This window comes from Phacochoerus africanus, chromosome 2, assembly GCF_016906955.1.
Source record: "Phacochoerus africanus isolate WHEZ1 chromosome 2, ROS_Pafr_v1, whole genome shotgun sequence".
NCBI classification, from domain to species: domain Eukaryota; kingdom Metazoa; phylum Chordata; class Mammalia; order Artiodactyla; family Suidae; genus Phacochoerus; species Phacochoerus africanus.
In genome coordinates, this window is record NC_062545.1 from 264,192,018 (window position 1) to 264,215,477 (window position 23,460).

At 49.0% G+C, this 23,460-nt stretch overlaps 1 protein-coding gene across 3 annotated transcripts in view; it reads left to right on the forward strand.

The window, feature by feature from the left end:
- Positions 1-23,460, forward strand: part of MORN5 (MORN repeat containing 5) — a 37,688-nt gene that overhangs the window by 10,459 nt on the left and 3,769 nt on the right. For 2 of the 3 annotated variants that reach the window (XM_047768322.1, XM_047768320.1), the window contains exon 4: positions 867-998. In XM_047768322.1, coding sequence (XP_047624278.1) covers positions 867-998 — 132 coding nt within the window. Of the gene's footprint in view, positions 1-866; positions 999-9,755; positions 11,064-23,460 lie in introns of those variants that run through there. The other variant, XM_047768321.1, reaches the window with a different exon arrangement.

Below are 23,460 nucleotides of genomic sequence, written 5' to 3' on the forward strand. Positions count from 1 at the left end.
AGGTTGCAGGTTCGATCCCTGCCCTTGCTCAGTGGGTTAATGATCCGGCGTTGCCGTGAGCTGTGGTGTAGGTCGCAGACGCGTCTCGGATCCTGTGTTGCTGTGGCTCTGGCGTAGGCAGGTGGCTACAGCTCCGATTGGACCCCTAGCCTGGGAACCTCCATATGCCGCGGGAGCGGCCCAAGAAATGGCAAAAAGACCAAAAAAAAAAAAAAAATAGGACCTAGGACCACAGGGTTGCTGTGAGAATTAAGTGAAAAAGTAGGAGTCTAGCACTCAGCACAATGCCTGGCACAGTAACAGGCATTCAATAAATGGCCACTCTTCCGGTACTTTAGGTGAGAGTCAAGGCTCTTTGTCACCTGACTGCTTTCTTCCCTCTTGTCCTCGTTAAACACGCCCTGCTCCACAAAGTGTCCTGAGGAGACATGAAGGCTCCACAAAGTGTCCACAAAGTGTCCTGAGGAGACATGAAGGCTCATGCCTGTGGCCTTTGCAAGCACCTGGAATGCCACCCCCCTCCTCCACATGCCTTTCTAGCCACTTGGCCAACTCTGACACATCCTCAGCGTCTCTGTGATTCCAGAACCTGTGCCCTTGGCATGGTGTCCCTTGAAATGGAGGATGGGATCCAGGGAAACAAATAGTGGTCTAGTTCCCAAAACGCTACTCACAGAGCCATTTCAGGAAGCTCCTTTGGGGCCCTGTTCCTGCTGATTGTGCTCCATACCCTGAATAGGGAGTGTGCAGTCCAGCAGTGGGGCCAGGTAGTCACATAAGTACCCAGCCCAAAGTGGACTTTAGGTGGAGACTGGGTTTGGACTTGACCATGGTGCTGAGTTAATGATCTGTTCTGTCCTTTCAAGGAATCTCTCAACTCACCAACATGGACCCGCCTAGAGAAATCCCTCCCGGCTGGTATGACTGCGGAGATGGCTTCTACAACCCCACCACAAGAATAGTCAAGGACTATAGGGGTCGCTTTCTGAGAAATGCAGGTATGTTTATTCCATACCCCCCGGCACATGTTTTCTCTCATTACAGGTAGGTTTGTGCACACGTGTGCACTCATGCATACATTTAGTGAGAATCTTTTGCCAATGACAGACGAAAATTGATAATCTGAGTATTTCACTCCTTAGGATTCTCATAGCTGACAATTCTCTACTTAGTCATAGAACATGGCAGAAGGAGTTCCTACCATGGCTTAGCGGGTAATAAATCTGACTAGCATTCATGAGGATGCAGGTTCGATCCCTGGCCCTGCGCAGTGGGTTAAGGATCTGGCGTTGCCGTGAGCTGTGGTGTAGGTTGCAGATGAGGCTCTGTGTTGCTGTGGCTGTGGCATAGGCCAGTGGCTACAGCTCCAATTGGACCCCTAGCCTTGGAACCTCCATATGCTGTAGGTATGGCCCTAAAAAAAGACCAAAAAAAAAAAAAGAATGTGGCAGAGACATTAGTGGTCTGTGATGGCACATAAGTGTAGCACTGAAAGGATTCAAGAGCTTACTTTTGCATACTTCCCTTTAACTAGTATTTAATGGATGCTTGCTGTATGCTAATGCAATGATTGGTCTGGGCACCAAAGCAGGACAAAGGTTGATACAAACCCCCTCCCTCATAGAGCTTATGTTTGACAAGCAGCAGACATGTACTACAAATAGTTAATTACATCATGGAACAAGCACAATGAAAGTAAAAAACATGGCCCTGGATGGGGGTCGGAGGTAGTAGAGGTAGGAGCCAGGGATCCCAGAGAGGTGGGAGTGATGCTGTGGGGGCACAAAGAAGTGGTACCTCATCCAGAACTGGAAATTCCAAGAAGGTTTCAAGAAGGAAATAGCTAAGCTGGGACCCAAAGAATGATTGCGAGTTGACCCCAAGGCATGGGGAGAGGTTTTCCAGCCAGAGGAACCAGTACAGGTAAAGGCCTAGAAAATGAGTGATGCCATGTGGTCCAAGATGTCTGCCGACCCCTTAGCCCAGGGAGTACCTTGGAGGATCCAGCACTTAGATGGTGAGTGAATAGAAGCTGATCAGACTGAGAAGGGCTGACTTGCAGTGACCAAACTTGTAAGAGGTCAGTGTACCAATAATAACATTTTCCTATACGTTTCTCGTTTCTAGAGTCACAGTTGCACTAGGAATAACAAAAGCTATGGACCCTCTTCCTAGAAAAATGCCCACATATGCACACACACACGCACACACGCACGCACGCACGCATGCACGCACACTCATGCATTTTGCATATAGTCTTAAGAGGGTGATGGTTCCTCTAAAGACTGAGGTCGAGGTCAAGGTGTTCCTGTTGTTGCTCAGTGGAAACAAATCCAACTAGTATCCATGAGGACTCAGGTTTGATCTCTGGCCTTGCACAGTGTTAAGGACCCAGTGAGCCGTGAGCTGTGGTGTAGGTCACAGACAACAGCTAGGATCCAGTGTTGCTGTGGCTGTGGTATGGGACCGCAGCTACAGTTTCGATTTGAGCTCTGGCCTGGGAACTTCCATATACCATGGGTGTGGCCCTAAAAAGCAAAAAAAAAAAAAAAAAAAAAAGACTGAGGTCAAGAAACCCTGCCCTATATTAGAAAGAAACATCCAGGTAGACCAGAAGGCCTGTGTTGGCTAATGAGGGTCTCCACTTCCTGTAGGGAAATTACTCAGTAATCCAGTGATGATCTGAAAGTTGCCTACAGTGCCCGAATAAGAGCAAAGGGAACTGTCAGCTGCTCTTGTGGCTGACTCCTAGAGTTGAGATGCCCCTTGCCCACTGGGTGCTCCTACAGAAACATGGCAAATGCTCACACTCCGCGTCCCTGGCACTTTCTTTAATGACCTCCCATCTTCCATTAACAGAGTGTACTATGTATAGCACTAATTCTGCTGATGGTAATAGGCTTCCATGAGGTTTCTTAATCAAATAAACTAAGGAGATTCTGAGTTAAACAATACTAAACAGTTCTATTTACTGAAGGGCTTTTCAGGGCATCTAATATGCTGGCATACCTTGTAGTGTTCCTCCCTAGCACTTATTTCAACTGATATTAAAGCCTCACTTGTGTAATGAATTTCTTACCATCTGTCTCTCCCACTAGACTGTAAGATCCCTGAGACCAGGGACTCTGTCTTGTCTCCATTTGTACAAGTCAGAGTCCAGTCAGAAAAACAAAGAGTTTAATATCAGGAAATTGGTTAAATAAGTATTGGAAAGCTGAAAAAAAAAATAACTGCAGGAAGCAGCTACCACCTCCAAACTGGGGGGAAGAGCAAGAGACTGAGTTATTAGAATGTAGGTTGATGGAGGGGACCCCCCATCCCACCCCAGGAGCTACAACACAGACCTCTGAGGAGGGGGCACTGCCTGGTGAGACCTCTGGAGAGAGAGTGATGAGGCTGATGCTAGGAGTGTGGGAAAAGCTGGGAGCCTTCCTGGGAAAGGCCATTGCTGAGACACGGACCCAGAGCAGCAAGCAAAACAGGGAGCATGTGCCCTCCCCGTCTGTCTGCCTCCCAGCACCTGACTGGGGGCCAGCTGGCAAAGAGGAAATGTCATCCACGTGGTCCCACTCTCAGCATCGCCAAGCAGGTGTAGAAGGTGGGCTTGGAGCTGAGCGTTGGTAGCTTCGTAACTGGCACCATCCACTACTGTTGTCCCTCAGCATCCAGACACACTCTTCTCTGCTGCAAAGATAACACCTTTATATAACAAGTTGTAACTATCCTTCATACAAAGATGCTCTCACCTCCTCCTCTGAGAGGGGAGACCTACAGCCCAATAGACATATCCATCTTTGAGTGAGGCTGTCCCTCAACAATCCTGCTTCATCTACAACCTACACATCACTGCCAAGAACCTTTCTGTAAAATATTAAGGGGAAAAGAGGGGAAAAAAGAAATTAGTTAATAAAAGTAAATCTGTAGATAAGTAAATGATATAGTTATACACAACATACAAGCAAGGAAGAAATGCCATATTGCTGGTACAGTCCTCTTTCTATGACTGGTCATGAGGCTGAGGTTAATATTTATAAATTCCTTCTTCCATTATAAATTCCATGTTCTGGAGTTCCCATTGTGGCTCAGTGGTTAATGAATCCGACTAGGAACCATGAGGTTGCGGGTTCGATCCCTGGCCTTGCTCAGTGGGTTAAGGATCCGGCGTTGCCATGAGCTGTGGCGTAGGTTGCAGATGTGACGCAGATCCCGCGTTGCTGTGGCTCTGGCATAGGCCAGCAGCTACAGCTCTGATTCGATCCCTAGCCTGGGGACCTCCATATGCCACAGGAGCGGCCCAAGAAATGGCAAAAAAGACACACAAAAAAAAAGAAGAAGAAGAAGAAGAAGTACTAAGAGGTGCCCTGGAGAACCCCCTTGGGTCCCATACAGAGTCTCCATTGCCCCACTGTGTAGCTGTGACCCAATGTCCCCTGGAAATCGGGAGCCGTCACTCCAGCCAGTACAGTGTTCCCCTTCTCCTGTCATTTCAGTGGCATAAGATGCCAAAATGGCCAAGTGCCCATTTCAACTTCCAATTCAACTGAACTATCATTGTATCACCTGGTGGAACCATCTCTCCGTGAAAACTAAAACCTATGAACCAGAAAAGTTCAAAGTTACAGCAAAAAGGAAGGAAAAAATTTTCCTTAAAATCTGGCACACTGCCATAGCCCCAGCACCAAGCACAGACCCAGGTACATAGTAGGGGCTCATTAACTGAATGAAGCCAATCAATTAAGAAATGAATGTGTACTATGAACCTCTACCAGGGGGATATATTTGTATCATTTCTCAAAATTGTTTGATTGTAACATTAATTGGGAGATGAGGCAGCAGGGAGCATTTTTATGGAACTAGACTTCCAGGGGGCATATTTTGGGGAATTCTGTGTTCGCATAATCTTCCTTCAGTTGTGGTGCAATGCAACTGATTCATTCTCAGCTTTTTAGGTTTGAATTGTATTCTAGTCTTGCCTCACTGAGATGGCATGCTGGTCCTGTGCAGATGCACAGACTAGTGGAAAAGACAGACGCAGAAACATACAATCATAATATAATATGATGTGGGCCCTGTTGGGGGAAGCCCTGGAGTTAGGCGACAGGTGGGTGGGGAAGACCTGGCCAGGATGGAGGGTATCAGTCAGGAAAAAGTTCCCAGAAGTGATGGGTCTTAAAGATGGAGTAGAGGGTTCATAAACAGGAATGCTGGGGAAGGGCATTCCAGCACAGAGGGAACAGCATGAGCAAAGACACAAAGGCATGGAAATGCATGGTATGACTGGGAAATCAGAAATTGCAGTTCCCAGACTCCTGTGGGCAAAAGCCATCCTTGATGATAAGCCTTAAAATGTGTCATGGGGGGAGTTCCCTGGTGGCTCAGAAGGTTAAAGATCTGGCATTGTCACTGCTGTGTCCTGGGTTCAATCCCTGCCCCAGGAATTTCTGTATGCTGTGGGCATGGCTATAAAAATACATCACGGGGATAAACAGACAGAGCACAGAGGATTTTTAGGGCAGTAAAAATACCCTGGATGATACTCTAATGATGGATGCACATCATTAAACATTTATTCAGACCCACAGAGTGTTCATCACCAAGAGTGACCCTTAATGTAAAGTAATGACTTTGGGTGGTTACGACATGTCAGTGTGGGTTCATCAGTGGTAGCAAATGTACCATCTGGTGGGAGATGTTGACAATGGGGGAAGCTGTGCATGCGTGGGACAGGGGATGTGTAGGAAATCTCTGTACCTTCCTCTCAACTGTATTGTGAACCTAAAACTGCTCTAAAAAACTAAGTCTTTAAAAAGTTCCATCATGGGAAGGAAAGGCCATTCTCAGAAGGACAGACACTGGTGACTGGTCAATAAATATTTATTGACTTCTTGCTGTGGGTCTGGCTCTGTGTTAGGTGTGAAGGTGACATTGGCATCACAGAAGCTCTCAGGCAGCAGGAGAAAGGGACAGTGAAGGACCGTCACAGTTCCGAGTTGCTGGGAGAGAACCCCATGGGGACCCTGGACCCTTGAGGTCAGCAGATCAGGGAGATTTCCTGGAAACAGCAAGATCTTATGTGAGACCTAAAGAAGAGTGGACAAGTGCAGCAGGGTTGGGAAGAGTGTAAAAGGCGGAGGGAACAGTGTGTGCAAAGGATTCAAGACAGGTGAGAACACTGCACATCTAAGAGGCAGGGAGCTCAGGAGTGGAAATACCAATATGTCAGGGGAAGAAGAGCCAGAAAGGAGGCCCCAGAGGGCAGTAGGAAAGATCACGGGTGTCTTTCACCTGAGAGCAGTGAGGCAGCAAGGGAAGGTTTGGGGCAAATAGAATAGAAACAGATTTGTCCATTAGAAAGACTTCTCCACTTACATATAGAAAAGAGGCCAAAGGCTAGGAGATAGGAGATCCTTCTGGCAAGGGTGGTGGGATAGAGATTTGGGTTTTGAGTCCTGGCCCCAGCTCCCAGGCTGCCTGCTGGCTGACCCTGGGCCAGCGCCTTCCCTCTCTGGGCCCCTTTCTCTTCATCTGTAAAATGAGATGGTTGGGCTGGATAATGTCTAGGGCCCTTCCAACCTTAAGAGTCTATGATAGAGGAGAAAGGCAGCCAAGGGGTATTTTGGTCCTGATATTATAGGACAGATCAAGTTCAGAGTGTCCTGAAAACCACTAAAAGGGAGTCTCTGTTAGTGGCCACCTGGTCATTACCCTTGACTCACCTCACCCTGCCTGGGACCTGGGCGGCCCTCTGTCCATCTTCTGTTTTCCCCTGGGCCCCTTCTCCCCATAAACCCTGCTTCCTGTTGGCATCCCGGAGGCGCAGGGCTGCTGGCCGTGTGGGCCTGAGATGGGTGACTGAGGCCATCCCAGGGTAAACACAGCAGCCCGAGCCACTGCTGTTATGAAGCACATGCCACCCGGGTAGGTCAGAGCCGGGGACACTGTTTTATAGGAGGTCACAGGCTGGGGCACCAACAGAAGGGTCACCGTCCATTCTCCTCCAGCCCCTCTGAATCCCACCCCCCCCCCCACCTTGTACTGGCTCCTCTTCCCCAGGAAAGAAAGCAAGTGCTGGACGGCTAAGCTGCAGATTGTTAGATGCACGCATGCCTAACAGATCCAGGTTTTCTAGGCTTGGCTTTCTGAAGGGCTTGCTGCTAACTGGGGAGGATGGTACCTGCCTGCTGCTGCATTGCCCTGAGAGTTTAAATCCATCCTTCTGCTCATCTGAAAGTCTTTGAGCACCAGGCTTTGGGGAGGGGAAGCAAGGCAGGCAAGAATCCCTGGAACTGTGGCTCTCAAACCTTTGGACCCAGCTCGCATCAGGAGTGATTTATATCATGACCCAGAACACACAGACCCACATGCACGCATCTCTTCTTTGTACATGCAATATGCTAGGATATTTTCTATTCAGTGTTTTTAAATGCTGGTTGCTATGCTCCAAACTGATTGCACAACCCTTGTAAGGGTCAGGACCATTGTTCTAAGCAGCGTTCTTTGACCTGCCCCTCCCTCTGTTGTCCTCACTCCACTGCTGTCTGGATGAGCTGTCTCCCACTTTGTGCCTCCTCAAACCTCACAGCACTTAGCCTGTGAGAGTAGAAGTATCTTTATTTGCCTGTCTCCCTGACTAGACCAGGAGCTTCTTGAGGGCAGGAACCACGTGTGTGTGTGTCTGATTCAGCACTGGGTCCCCGGCACCTCACATGGCTCATGTGCCTTGGAGCTGATTAAATGTTTGTGCAGGCAGGCAGAAGGCCTGCCTACAACTCCCTCTTATTCTTCAACAAACTGTACAAAATTCAATCCCTGGCACCTAATGGGCAACTTATCCTGGATAACAATAATAAGCTATTGTATTTCTCTGCATCTCCAACTTTGAAAAGCTTACAAGCATAAGCACTAGAGATCTCAAACTCAGGCCAAAATTTTTGTTGGGCTGGCCCCATGCTTGAAATTGCCTGGGTTTGGGCACCGACGTGGGGTTAAGCACCATCCAGGTCCCCACCACTCCCTGCTGTCTGACCCCCACTGGCATCTGTCACTGCTGGTCCCCACCCTAAAGCCTTTGAGCTGTGAGCCCTGCATCTCCTGTGAACTTCCCAGGCATCCAGTGAGCTGGGAGTGGGTGTGCCCCCGAGTTTAGACAACTAGGTCAGGGAGTGAGGAAGGACAGACTGGTGATGGTGAAGCTGAAATTCTAACCCACTCCCATCTCACTACAAGTGCCATGGTCTCTCCTCTACACCCTGATGCTGCCTCTGTTGGGACCATCAAACCATAAAAGACAGCAACTTAAGGTGGGCAATATTCCAATCAATACAGCAGACACAAAACAAAAAAGAGTCTGAGTTAGGAACTCCCTCCCGCAGGAGGTTAGAGAGCACGAAGAGGTCAGAGAGATAATATGGCATGTTGGGGAGATGCCCGGGTCTAGAACCCACACCTCTGGCTGTCCTCGGATATTGGATCTACCAAGTGGCCAGCTGAGTGACCATGGGTAGCTTACTTCTTGTCTCCTTTTGGAGCCTCAGTTTCCTCATCTGTAAAATGGGCGTGATAGTAATACTTAATCTGGAGGAATTGTGATTAGAAAAGATGAGACTAAGTATACAAAGTACATAGTACAGAGAGTTCCTGCTGTAGTGCAGTGGATTAAGGACCCGGTGTTGCTGCAGCTGTGGTTGCAGCTGCGACTCAAATTCGATCCCTGGCCTGGGAACTTCCATATACCAAGGGTACGGCCAAAAAAGAGGAAAAAGAGATTTGCAAAGTATGTGGCATAGACCCAGCCCAAGGCCAGAGTTGGTCCAGTGATGGGTAGTTGTGGCTGTTATTGTTGTGGTGATTACTGACTCAGGCTGGGCCAGAGAAGAGAGCAAACCCTGGGATTTACTAAGATTTTTGTAGGTGTTGGTATGAAAAGAAGGTTTGGACATGCTAGGTCTTTCTGCCTCTTCGGGGGTTTTGCTTGGGAAATGAAATACTGCTGAAACTCTGGGGTCTGCAGACTCTTGACGATAGTGTTCAGAGCCCCAGGGCACCTCCCACCCTCCTGTCTCTTCCACCCAATGTTCCAGCCCCACCCAACTAGCTGCCCTCCGCTCATCGACATGGCACTATTCTCAGCTCGTATATTCCCCCAGCCCAGAATGCCCTTCCTACTTATTCGTTACTCAGCCTCCCTGCTCCTGGACAGGACCGTGTCCCATTCACAGGTGCTCCTGCACCGAGCCTGGCATTCCTGGCACAAGCGGGAGCCCAGTGAGGCTCTAAATGAATCAAAGGTCCATTTGGGAGTCTTGGGACAAAAACACCACAGTCCCCAAATGAGATGGTACCTTTTTGATTTTTCTTATTTTTTGCTTTTTAGGGCCATACCCATGGCATATGGAGGTTCCCAGGCTAGGGGTCGAATTGGAGCTATAGGTGCTGGCCTATGCCACAGTCACAGCTATGTCAGATCTGAGCTGTGTCTTCGACCTATACCACAGCTCACAGCAATGCTGGATCCTTAACCCACTGAACAAGGCCAGGGATTGAACCTGCATCCTCAGGGATACTAGACGGGTTCATTTCTGCTGAGCCACAACTCCAAGATGGTACCTTTTTCAAAATAAAGGCTCCTTTACAGACCGTGGGCCAATCGGGGAGCACTGGAAAATACTTGGGATAGTTACCTTTAACATGGTGAGAAATTGGGAGATGATGAACCCTTAGCCTTCACCCTCCTGCCTGTCCCTTTCATTCCCTAGGAAGGATGCTCCAGAGCCGCCTTGGCAGCGTGTATGTGTGTCTCTTCGCGTAGCTCTTGCTCGCCTCAACTAGTAGGAATCATTTGCAAAATAACGGCACCACTAAGCCTTCCTCCCTCCCCGCAATTAATGACACCCCATGCGCGTGTCTCAGATGAAAGGCACATTATTAATATTCAAAGGAAAAAACCCTCGTAAACCATTTTAACATATACAACTAACAATGCACTAAATTTGCTTTGTGGAAGACAGAGAGTGAGCATTCCAAATTAGTTTATGTAAAAGCTGAAATTCTTCCCCGAAAGGTCTCAGTACCATCCTCAAAGAATATCCTGATCATCAGAAATGCCATCAAGATTCCCGCCAACATTATCCCCTTTGTTGTCTGAAATGTCGAATCAAGCACATCTGGCAAATGTCCTAGAGCTCACAAATCTTTCAAACAGCGTATAATTCCCAACGGTTAAAGAGAGAACGCCACGGCTTAATCGTGCCGCTCTTCAAAATAGCACCAACTTTCCTTCAATCAGAAACAATGGCTGGGGCTTCTTAAAAATATCCCATACCAGTGATTATTTGCAGAGAGGGCCCTTTGCGTTTGAACCTGTGGGTTCCAGGCAGAATTTTAAATCAAGATCGAAAGCCTCATGTGACTGCACACTCCATTAAATGGACAATGCGAAGAATTAGGGATGTGATCTGGGGCCCGAAGAGTGACCCGGCCTGTGTGATCTGCAGACTTTGGGAGGTGAAGACTGGCTCCACCAGAATGAGGATGGAGAGGATGAAGGTGATGGGGGGGTGGGGGACAGCTGGCATTGACTGAGCATTGACCCTACACCGGACACTCAACTAAGGGGGAGGGAAGTATTGTCCTGTTTGACAAATGAGGAAACTGAGGCTCCTTGATGGTAAAGAATTCCCCCAGGAAATTTGGCAGGAACTGGGATTCACACTCGGGCTTATCTGCATCCGGAGCTTGGCCTCCTTCCACTTTGCCTGGCCAGCTCCAAGATCGTCTGTCCACAGAGGGGACCCCCCGGGCACTGGTGTTTGTCTGCTTCCCACCCAACCTGAGAAAAGCTGCGTGGTGAGCACCTGGAAGTGCAAGACCACTTGATCCTCTAAAGTTTTTCTGGTACTATTTAAACAGGTGGAAACTGGAAACATCCCAAATGTCCAACACGAGGGTACTCATTAAATAATATATGGGAGTCTGGGATTAGCAGATGCAAACCATTATATATATGATGAATAAACCACCAGATCCTCCTGAATAGGACAGGGAACCATATTCAATATCCTGTGATAAACCATAATGGAAAATAATGTGAAAACGTTGTATATGCAGAGCTGAATCATTTTGCTGTACAGCAGAAATCAAATGCAATGTTGTAAATCAACTATACTTCAATAAAATTTAAAAATATATGTAGTATGTCATTAGAATAACATGCAATGCAGCCATTAAAATGGCAGTGATGGAATAGACCTGTTGATATACAAAGATATCCATAGTTTATTTCAGGTAAAAAAGCAGAATAATGACAATAACCAGCATTTACTGAATGCTTACTGTGTTCCAGGCACTGTTTGGAGCACTTTACGTAATTTATTTTATCTCATCCTCAGAGTAACCCTGTGAATAGTTGTCTTTTTTCCATTTTACAGATGATGAAACTGAGACAAGGTGAGATGCTTTGCCCAAAGTTACACGGGTAATAGGTGGCAGGGCTGGAATTTGAACTCAAGTCCAGCTCACTCAGAGCTAAAGATGACATTTTCTGGCTGGCTCTGAATGAGAAGCTGGAGTTTCCTAGTGAAAGAAAGAATGAAGCCAGGGCCTTCCTTGTGGCCCAGAGACATAAAAACATCTGAGTGTAAGAAGGCAGAGGTGGTTCATTTTCCCCAGATAGTTCTCAGCCTGCTTTACCGCTAGCCAAAGAACAAGAGTCTTTTCATGCCATCAACAAACCAAGACTCTTCTAATCTTGAAGCTTCCACCTCCATCACCTGACGGGTGAGAAAGCTGAGATCAGAGAGGGTGGATGACCTTCCTGACCCCACACAGCCTGGCTGTGGCAGGTCTGGGGCTGGGCTGGCTTTCACACTGCCAGCCCTGGCTCCTCCTGCAAACCCAGGCTGGCCCCACCATCCGTCTCCCCGCTACCACGCCGCCGCCCCCCGCCCCCCACCCTGCTCCCCAACGCTTTCTGCAAAATGGACTGAGCGAGCCTCCCTCCCACCCCCTCCCGCCATCATCTCCCTTCGAGACAAAAGGCAATTTACCCAAATGTTATAATCACCTGGAGACTGGCACGCAGGGCCGTGCCTGCCTTATCTGCGGTATTGTTAGCAGCCCCATAATGAAAGCTTTGTGGAGAGATAATACCACACTTGTAACTGCCAAATAAAATGCCCTCACGGATCCCAGATCCCAGGCATCTGCTTCAGGCATAAGGAATGGGGAGGGAATTGTATCACATGCCTTCACCATGCCAGGCACTTACGGCATCCCGGCCCTTCGAGGAAGGTGTCCTTAACCCTATTTGGCGGATGGGGAAACTGAGGCTCAGAGAGTAAGTTGCTTATGCGTAGTTAGTAAAGGGAGGAGTCCGCACTGAACTCCGGTGTCGACATCAGAAGCCACGCAACTGACAGACCTCTTAGAATCCGGCAAAGCTATAGACCTTCTCCTCAGAGAAAGATCTGGAACCGCCCCCACCCCCACCCCACAGAGGGTGGAACGGCCCCTGTCAAGGCCCTTGCCGTAGGAGCGACAGCCTGCCCTGTCCTGCTGCCCTTCCCTGACCGATGGGACTTGCCCACTGCCCTCCCCTCTCCCCAACCCAGTGTCAAAGGCCCTGGAAATTCCCCTTCCAGCCGTTGTAACAATACCCCCTCCACCCCCACATGCTTTTGGAAGCATCCAAAGAACACAGCTTCCCCTTCCCTTCCTTGGAGGAGTTCACCCGGCCAGCACTGGCTTGGTTTGTTTTGTCTCCTTGAATAGAAGTGGATTCGAGGCTGGAGCCCCCAGGGGTGGGGGTGGGGGCGGGGGCGGGGGCGGGGGATGGGCAGGAGCTTCCTCTGGCTTCCTCAGCCCCAGCGCTGGGACTCAGGGCAGTTGGCAGACAGCCCTGCTCGGCCTCAGGTGGGCAGGAGGGGCAGGCAGAGTTACAGGCCTGATCCAGGGCTTGCCAGATCTGCTCCCAGACCCCAGTTTTGCCACTGGCCAGCTGTGCGACCTCCAGCTAGTCTCTCTCTCTCTCTCTCTTTTTTTTTTTTTTAAGGGCCGCATTCATGGCATATGGAGGTTCCCAGGCTAGGGGTCGAATCACAGCCACAGCAGCACAGGATCCGAGCCGCGTCTACGACCTACACCACAGCTCACAGCAACACTGGGTCCTTCATCTGCTGATCGATGCCAGGGATCAAACCCGAAACCTCATGGTTCCTAGTCAGATTCATTTCTGCTGCACCACAATGGGAACTCCTCGAGCTAGTCTCTTAACCTCTCTCTTAACCTTCTGAGCTTCAGGTGCCTGAAAAATGGGGATAGAAAAATGGGGATAGGACCTTCGGTCCAGGGTGGTGAGTGTTACTGAGATGACGCAGTGAGAGCAGTGACTGGCCCAGGGGAGCTTGCTGCCCGTCAGCAGTCACTGATCACCATCCACTATCAATCCACCATCCATCGGGATTGTTTTACACCCAGGGGCTGGTGCTGGTTGAGAATCAGGGGCCTCCTTAACTTCATGCCCCAAAGGGAGCAGCTGGTGTGACCTTGGCAAGCTGCCCTCTGGCCTCCTTCTACCTGTTTGGGTGCCAACTTCAAAGCTGGGCTGGAGGCCCGCAGTCCTCTGATCTCCCTGTCCTGCCTTGGCACTGTCCTGGATATGCCCCCCCATCCTCATCATTTCTTATTCACCTGGAGTCTCAGACTCACTAAGATGCCCCCAGACATAGGCCTTTACTGAACCCCAGTAGATTCCAGGGTCTCACCCTGGGGGCCAGACTTAGTGCCTGCCCCCCTCCCAAACCAGTGCAAGGCAGGAGTTGGGAGGGAACAGATGCATAAACAGTAGGACCAGAGATAGGTGCCTTCTGGACAGAAGCCTAGAGCCTAAGTATTCAAGAGGCTATAGTGACCCTCCCCTCCCTCAGTATAGACCAGAAATGAAAATAATAGAAACCATAAAAATAAGCATAGGGAAGAAAATCCAACATAATTCAATGTTCTCCATGTTAATATTGAATGCAGAATATCAGATACGAGGTTCTTTCTCCAAAAATCTGGGAGTGCCCTTGCTTTGCTGATGCCAGGAGCCAGAAGCACCATGTGCTGGGAGAGTGCAGAGAAAAGGGTGTGTCCCAAGTGTAGTCATGTTGATGTTCTGGAAAAGGTGGTGTCTGGCTAGGCTTTAACGTTTGAGAGGTAGATTTGCAGCGTGAAAGGGAAGGAAAAGCCTGAACAAAGGCACAGAGAGCTGCAGGGGCCCAGGTTATCAAGATGGAGCATCTGAGACCTGCCAGTGTGCAGGGGGACAGAGGAATAGTCAAGGGAGGCCCCCCTTAGGCAATGATAGATGGAAAGGGCTTTGATGGGTATATAGGAGTGTGTCTGAGCAGGGTGTTCAAGGCAGAGGACTTAGTGTGAGCTGGAGAGAGCTCTGACTGCCAGGTTAGGGAGCTTAGCTTCAGTTCTTCGGACAGTGAGGAGTAAAGACATGGCAGCTGGAGTTCCCGTCGTGGCGCAGTGGTTAACAAATCCGACTAGGAACCATGAGGTTGCAGGTTCGATCCCTGGCCTTGCTCAGTGGGTTAAGGATCCGGCGTTGCCGTGAGCTGTGGTGTAGGTTGCAGACACAGCTTGGATCTGGTGTTGCTATGGCTCTGGCATAGGCTGGTGGCTACAGCTCTGATTCAACCCCTAGCCTGGGAACCTCCATATGCCACAAGAGCGGCCCAAGAAAATGGCAAAAAGACAAAAAAAAAAAAAAAAAAGACATGGCAGCTGCAGAAGGATCTTTCAGTGAAGTGTGTAGGGTCTGAGGGCTGCAGCCCTGGAGATAGACTTGGTATGAGCCCTTGCTGCATTATTAGCTGAGTGAGTTTGGACATATAACTCCACCTCTCTGAGCATCAGTACTGTCCCCTGGGAAACAGGATAACACTGACTTTGCAGGATGGCTGGGAGGATTGAATGAGTTCCAGTCTGTCACTGAGGTCTGCAGATCCTTCACATCCTGACATCCCTCCCGGCCGTCCCCACTGTCCCAGCCTTAATTCCACCCTTAGCATCTGTCACCTGGAGAACAGGCCCAGCTGCCATGTCCCCTTCAATCTACTGTCCACATGCAGCTGGACAGCAGGGACAGAAGGGAGCAGAGGGGTCAGAGCAGAGGCCGACTGAGTGACCTTGGCTTCAGCATTTGGCTTCCCAGATCTGCCTATGTACAGTGGCCAGGCATCGCAAATGTGTTGAGTGAATGCAAATGCAATGACAAGTGCTTGAAAAATTAACGCAGGGATTGGGGAGACAAGAAGAATGGCAATATAGAGTGAGCACGTGCTCACTCTTGTGTGAGTGTGGGGGGACGTGAATCAGTTGGTCTGTGTCCCTGTGCGCCTCCTGTCTTGTGAGCACCTTGCCACACATGGGCTGATTCCGGTTTTAAGGAGGTGTGTTTTTTACCTATATGGCCTGTAAACACGGGACAGCTATGCATCTGGGCCTCGACCATAGGAATAAGTTTCTGTTCCAACAGTGCCAGAACACTTACTGTTCTGGGGCCTTTCTAAGGGATTCCCAAGGGTCATTTTGACTGTGGGCATGGTTCCCTTTACTGGCCAACTGGAGCGCCTAAAATGCCACTTGAGATGACACCAGCCGTGCACATGGCAGAGGTCATATGAGGATTGCATGAGGTCAGGCGTGCCGAGTGCACGCGTGTGCCCGGCATGTGGAGGTGCTTCCTGATACCAGGTCGCCGTGTTCGTTGCCCAGACTCACCCTCCTCCAGTCACAGTCCAATCCAGCCTTCAGTCTGACCTTGGAGGTCTCCCTTCCAGGGTCCATACTCCCACAGTAAACGTAAAATTTTTTTGCCATTAAAATTAAAAAGGGGGAGTTCCCATCGTGGCGCAGTGGTTAACGAATCCGACTAGGAACCATGAGGTTGCAGGTTCGGTCCCTGCCCTTGCTCAGTGGGTTAACGATCCGGCATTGCCATGAGCTGTGGTGTAGGTTGCAGACGCGGCTCGGATCCTGCGTTGCTGTGGCTCTGGTGTAGGCTGGTGGCTACAGCTCCGATTCAACCTCTAGCCTGGGAACCTCCATATGCCGAGGGAGCGGCCCAAGAAATAGCAAAAAAAGACAAAAAAAAATTAAAAAGGATTTTAAAAACTTTGCTTGGTAGACTGTTTGACTAAAAGACTTTAGGAGTTTCCGTTGTGGCCCAACTAGGATCCATGAGAATGCAGATTTGATCCCTGGCCTTGCTCAGTGGGTTAAAGGATCCAGCATTGCCATGAGCTGTGGTGTAGGTCGAAGATGTGGCTCGGATCCCATGTTGCTATGGCTGTGGTATAGGCCAACAGCTGCAGCTCTGAGTCCACCCCTAGCCTGGAAACTTCCCTATGCCATTCCTCTGGTCCTAAAAAGCAAAAAAAAAGAAAAAAGAAAAGTCTTAAACAACTGGTGGTGATTTCTTGACAGTTGTGTGCACACCAGAGAAGTCTCAGAAACTGACAAAACCAAAGCCTACAAATTGATTTCAATTGTAATGAAATTGTTTTGATTTCTAAATTTAATAATTCAGGCTTCATGCATGAATTATCACATGTATTAATTTCAGTGCTATAGTTTCTCTTTTTATATTTCAGAGACAGTCATTTTTTTTCCAAGTCTCTGACATTCAAATAGGACTTGACAAGCTTGTGGGTGCTGAGTCCTGCCCCTCTAGCTCCCAGAGGGTGAAACAGCCTGGCCTCACCCACCTCCAACCCCCAAGACCTCCTCCACCCAGCCCAGAAGATGCTCTTTCAGGGAAAGCAAGAGCAGCCCCAGGCTTCCCCTTCCTGCCCGATTGCAGGCTCTGTCTGGGCAGCCACCTCACCGTCAATATTGGCAATGCCATGGCCTTGGCCTCTGGCCACACTAATGCCAGCCAAGTTCAAAGCCTCATCTTGTCAGGAGTTGTGACCGGGATGCCCAGGCAATGGTGCCGCCCTCACTGTGGGCACCAGCATGCCAGAGGCCTTGGCCCTGCCTGCCAGCTCATGCAGCCCCGCATTTGTGCGGAGGGTGTGGTCGGGCATCAGGGCTTTGGGGACGCCACAGCCTGGGGCACCGGGTTCGCCATACACCTCCCACTCCAACCCGGAGCCACAGTTCACACAGGAGCTGTCTCGACCCCAGGAAAAGAGGGCAACCCTCATGGCAGGGCTCCTGCCCTGGAGCATGTGCAGCCTGGCACTTTGAATCCACCCTGGGCTGTCACTGCGGGTCAGGCGCGCCTCCTCCCTCCGCATCTGATCACACACATTCAGACTGAGGAGTCACACACCGCTTGCCACTCACAGCGTGTCACACTCAGGTGCACTCGCTTCTCTTCACCATGCACTGCAAACATGACCACTTACGGCACACACCGATTCAGGCGTGCACACGTTCACACTCACACTTGGGAGAGTCTCACACTTGGATAAAGACATGCACACTTGTGCTGGTGCATACAACAGCCTCACCAAACATGACCTTGGCACCAGCGCTCTGAGCCCTTCCCCTCCGCACTGATGGAGTGAAGTGGGGAGGCCATCTTACCCCCCTCAGCCTCAGGTTCCTTGTCCTAACGGAGGTCAGTCGGCTTGCTCCCTCAGGAGAGGACAGACATAATCTTCTTCCCACAGAGCCTTGTGCCTCCTGGGGGCTCACATCCCCTCCCTGGACCCACTGATTCACCCTGGGCACCTCCCTTTCCTGGACCCCACCCGAGCCCCAGACGTAGCGTGGATGCTGCAAAGCTGTGGTGACCGCAGGTGTGCTTGGCCCAAAGGCGTGCCCAGAGCTGGCGACACCTGGCTTGTGGGTGCCTGATCACCTGCATCCGCTCGTTTGCCCTCTCTGGGCTCACCTTGCCCCGGCCTGCCCCTCGCTTTGAACAAAATCATTAGTTGAGCTGTCGCTCTTGATCCTTATGATGCTGATCCTTGTGTAAAGACCGCTCCTCCCTCCACCCCCGCAGGGATCCAAGAGTCCCAGAGGTGCTGAGTCCCTTAAGAACCCTCCCTTGAAGGCACTCCAGTTTGAGAATTAAAGACCCGCCAAACTGATGATCATAGTTCCCAGTTCCTGGGTGCCCACCTGGGGCCATTCATCCCCAGGAGTCCCCCTGCTCTGCCCTCCACTGGAGCCTGGTTAAACCTGCTGTACAGACAAGGAGCCCGCTCAGAGAGGGACAACGACTTGCCCAAGATCACCCAGCAAGTAGATGGCAGGGCTCACGTAGGACCCAGAACTCCTTCCAGCCTATGCTGTGTGGCCACAGGGGCCCTGAGGTCCCACCTTGCAAAGACAGCTTCTGGCTTTCTTTGCTGTTTGGCATTTCCTGTGCACCAGGCACCATGCTAAGCCCTTTTCAGGAATGATCTCAGTTGATCCTCATGGGCAACCTCCCAGGCAGGCATCTCCCAAGATGAGGAGTGAGGCCACTTGCCCAAGGTCTCTGAGCTTGTGGCCACCAAGCTCCAAAGCCTGTGCCTTTAACCATTGGGACGCACTGCCTCCCTCCCCAGTGTCGAGGCTGATATTGCCTTGTGTCTGTTGTGCAATTTTCAGGACCCTTCTTTCCTCAGCACTGCACCCACCTTCAGGCTGCACCAGTGACACCTGGGCCCCACTCGTTGGCCTGTGCAGGCCTGCCCCTCCCACCCCCACTGTGAAGCAGGCCCCAGGCCAGCCAGGGCTTTGAGCATCCTGAGTGCGGCTGGCGCCCAGGTATGAGCTCAGACAACCCCTCCTCCCCATGTGGTGGGGCTGCCCAGTCAACGGCCTCCAGACAAAAAAGGAAACAGCAGCCAGCAGCCTTGGTCCCGCACTTGGCGTGTCTGCTTTGCCCTCTCAGCTCCGTTTGCTGAGGGTGGGGAAGAAATTCTTCTGCCTTTGTCTAAATCCCACAGGGTAAACTTATTACTTTTATGTCCCCAAATTTACATTTCTTTATTCATTCATTCACCATATATGTATTAAATACTTTAAAAGAGCCAGATCTGTGCCTCACTCTGAATACCGGAAGTGAATTGATCATGACTCCGCTAGGCTCGTAGGGTGACCATGACCTTGACCTGGGTCAGGGAAAGTGATATCCAGACAGGACCCATGGGGCTGGAGGACAGTCAGGAAGGCATGGGGCCCCGCCACACACATTCATCAGGGGACTGAAGTCAGGATCGTGACAGGCGTGAAGGAAAACCACATTCACATAGACAGCCCCATTTCCTGACCACATGTCTTTAGTGCACTGTGGATTTCTGCTTCTTTGACAGAAATCCTAGAATAATGCATTTATATTACAGTTGTTGGTTTGTGCTAAAAGCATTAATTTGTCAAATGTTCATGCTTAAAATACACTGCAATTGTTATACTCATGTTTAGGCCCTTCTTCACTTTTATATACACTAAGGTCCAGAAATGGGAAGTGCCCTGGGCCTCTCTTGAGCTCTGAGAGGCCCTACACCTGCACTAGGTCCTGCAAGGAAGGGTATTTCCCCTCCAAGGAACAGCATGTACAAAGGCGCAGAGGCAGTGGTGGGGACGTAGCCGTGGGTGACTACCTTATGTCAGGGTAACAGCATTTCACAGTGTGAGGCAAGCTGGGGAGGCAGGCAGGCTGGAAAGTGGGGCGACCTGCAGGGTCTTACAGTCCAGGCGAAGGAGTGGGGAGACTTTAGGGAAGGATTCTCAGCAGGGGAGCCTGTGGTCAGATTTGGGGTCCCTCCTCCACTAAGTTCCTTCTCTTCTCTATAAAATCCCAGTTTTCCTAGTGGTTGGTGAGGTCACTGGAGGCAGGCAGGGGAGGGGATGCGGGGAACAGAGAGGTCACTGCCAAAGCTTGAGAACCAGAATAAAGAAATCTTTGTACCCCAAGAGCAGACAGATTAAACCCAAAGGTTGCCTGGGTCAGGCCTTTGGGTCTCAGTCCCCTCTGTCCCCCAGCACTGGAGATAGGGCTGGCCACAGGTGTGGGCTTGTTGATCCTATCATTTATTCATTTTATACAGCGGAAAAAAGACAGTCTCTTCAGCAAGTGGTGTCAGGAAGGTTGGACAGCTGCATGTAAATCAGTGAAGTTAGAACACACCCTCACATCATACACAAAAACAACTCAAAATGGCTTAGAGACTTGGATACAAGATATGATGCCATAAAACTAGAAGAGAACATAGGCAAAATATCTCTGACATAAATTGTACCAGTGTAGTCTTAGGTTCGTTTCCCAAGGCAATAGCAAAATTAAGCATATGGGACCTAATCAAGCTTACAAGCTTTTGTGCAGCAAAGGAAACCATAAACATAAAGGAAAAGATAAACTACAGAATGGGAGAAAATATTTGCCACTGATGCGACTGACAAAGGCTTAATTTCCAAAATATACAAACAGCTCATACAACTCAACAACAAAATCAAACAACCCAATTGAAACATGGACAGAGGACCTAAATAGACATTTCTCCAAAGAAGACATACAGATGGCCAACAGGCACATGAAAAGATGCTCAACATTGCTAATTATTATAGAAATGTAAACCAAAACTATAATGAGGTACCACCTCGCACTAGTCAGAATGGCTATCATTGATAAGTCTACAAATAACAAATGCTGCAGAGGGTGTGGAGAAAAGGGGACCCTCCTGCACTGTTGGTAGAAATGTAAGTTGGTGCAGCCACTATGGAGAACAGTATGGAAGTTCTTCAAAAGACTAAGTACAGAATTACCATATGATCCAGCAATCTCACTCCTGGGCATATACCCAGAAAAAAAAACCTATAATTCAGCAAGATACATACACCCCTATGTTCATATATGCACCCCTATGTTCATACATGCACCCCTATGTTGAGCACTATTCACAATAGCCAAAACATGGAAACAACCTAAATGTCCACTGATAGATGAATGGATAAAAATATATCCATTCATTTTATGCATGTATACAATGGAATACTACTCAGCCATAAAAAAGAATGAAATAATGCCATTTGCAGCAATGTGGTTGGACCTAGAGATTCTCCTACTAAGTGAAGTAAGTCAGAAAGAGAAAGACAAACACCAAATGATATCACTTTAATGTAAAATCTAAAATGGGAATTCCCTTCGTGGCTCAGCGGTTAACGAATCTGACTAGCATCCATGAGGATGTGGGTTCAATCCATGTCCTTGCTCAGTGGGTTATGAATCTGGTGATGCCATGAGCTGTGGTGTAGGTCGCAGACGCGGCTCGGACCCCGCGTTGCTGTGGCTGTGGCGCAGGCTGGTGGCTGTAGCTCCGATTCGACCCCTAGCCTGGGAACTTCCATATGCCACAAGTGTGGCCCTAAAACGCAAAAGAAAAAAAAAATGACACAAATGAACTTATCTGTGACACAGAAACAGGCTCACAGACATGGAGAACAGACTTATGGTTGCTGGGGCGGCGGAGTGGGGGGATGATGGTGAAGGGAAGTGTTGGGAATTTGGAGTTAACAGATACAAACTATTATGTACAGACTGTGTCAACAACAAGGTCCTACCGTATAGCACAGGGGACTATATTCCATATCCTGTGATAAACCATAATGGAAAAAATATTAAAAATGGTGGATATGTAGGTAGGTATATGTATAACTGAATCACTTTGCTGTACAGCAGAAGTTAACAACACTGTAAATCAACTACACTTCAATTTTAAAAAAACACTCATCCTTTCATACATTCAACAGATGTAGGCTAAGCTTCTCCTGTATGCCGTACTCTGGTCTGACAATGCCACAGTGAACGAGCAGAAAAGGCCCCAGTTTCATTGGAGTTTGCAGTTTGGATAGGGAGGCAGAAAACATATAAATAAACAAGAAAATTGCAGAGAGAAGCATATGCCATGAGGAAGAGAAAACAAAGGCCAGATGGAGTGACTGAGAATGAAGGCAGTTGGATTAGGCATCACTGAGAAGTGACATTTGAGCTGAGACCTGGCTGCCAAGAATCAGGTGTCAGAAATGTTTGCTGATGGCAATCAAGACAAGTCAGACTTATTTCGGACTTCACCTGGCAAAGCATTTATTGGCTGCCTATTGTATGCTGGGTCCAGTGGTCAGCATGCAGTCATGGTTCCTGCATTGAGTTTATAGCCCAGTGGGAAATAAAAACATAGAAGGAAATGCGCAAATAAGCACAGGCTCATAAATTATTTTTATTGAATGAAAGATTCTTTAATTCTACAGTGCTTTACAATTTTCAAAAGTTTTACACATATGCTTTCAGGTAATCCTGTAATAACTCTTTCCCCCACCTCTATCTTGACCCTCTCCCCTCCCCTCTTCCCACTGGTAACCATTAGTTTGTCCTCTATATCTGTGTAGACTCATAAATTGGATGTGCAGAGCCCAGGAGAGAGGAAAGAGGGTAAAAGACCTTGTTTTGGATGGTTGGGTGTGTGAAGTGTTCCAGCCCTCCTGGGGAACACGATAATCTCACCTTTTACCGAGCACATTGGATTTTCAGACATTTTTAAAAATAAACACTTTATTTTAGAACAAGTTCAGCTATATAGAATTACTGAAAAGACAGTACAGAAAGTTGCTATTATCCCCCACTGCAATTTGCCTGTTGTTAATATCTTACATTGAATGGTGCATCTGTGGTAACTAATGAACTAATAGTGACACAGTATTATCAACGAAAGCCCATGCCTCGGAGTTCCTGTTGTGGCTCAGCAGTAACAAATTGGACTAGTACCCATGAGGACGCAGGTTCGATCCTGGCCCCACTCAGTGGGTTAAGAATTCAGCATTGGTGTGAAGCTGTGGTGTAGGTCACAGATGTGGCTTGGACCTGGCGTTGCTGTGGCTGTGGCTAGGCCGGCAGCTACAGCTTCGATTGACCCCTAGCCTGGGAACTTCCATATGCCTCAGGTGCAGCCCTAAAAAAAAAAAGTAAATAGCCATGCTTTATTCAGATTTCCTCAGTCTTTCCCTATTTTTTCTGTTCCAAAATCCCACCCATGACACCACATTGCATTTAGTTGTCACATCACCTTACAGGCTCCTCTTGGCTGTGAGAGTTTCTCAGACGTCCCTTGCTTTTGATGACACTTTTGAGGAGTACTGGTCAAGTGTTTTGTAAAATACCCCTTGGTTGGAATTTGATTGTTTTCGTATGACTGGACTGGAGTCATGGGTTTGGGGAGAGGAAGACCACAGAGGTAAATGCCATTTTCATCATATCAAGGCTACACACCCTCCACACGACTCAGCAGTGCTGATGCTGACCTTGGTCACTTGGACAAGGTGTGTTTGTCAAGCTTTTTTACTGAAAAGTTACTCTTTTTTTTTTTTTAACCCCCTTTCTAGTCTGTCCTTTTTTAAGAGGAAGTCACTATGCAAGCCACACCTAAGGAATAGGGAGTTATGCCCTATCTCCTTGAGGGCTGAGTATGCACGCAAATT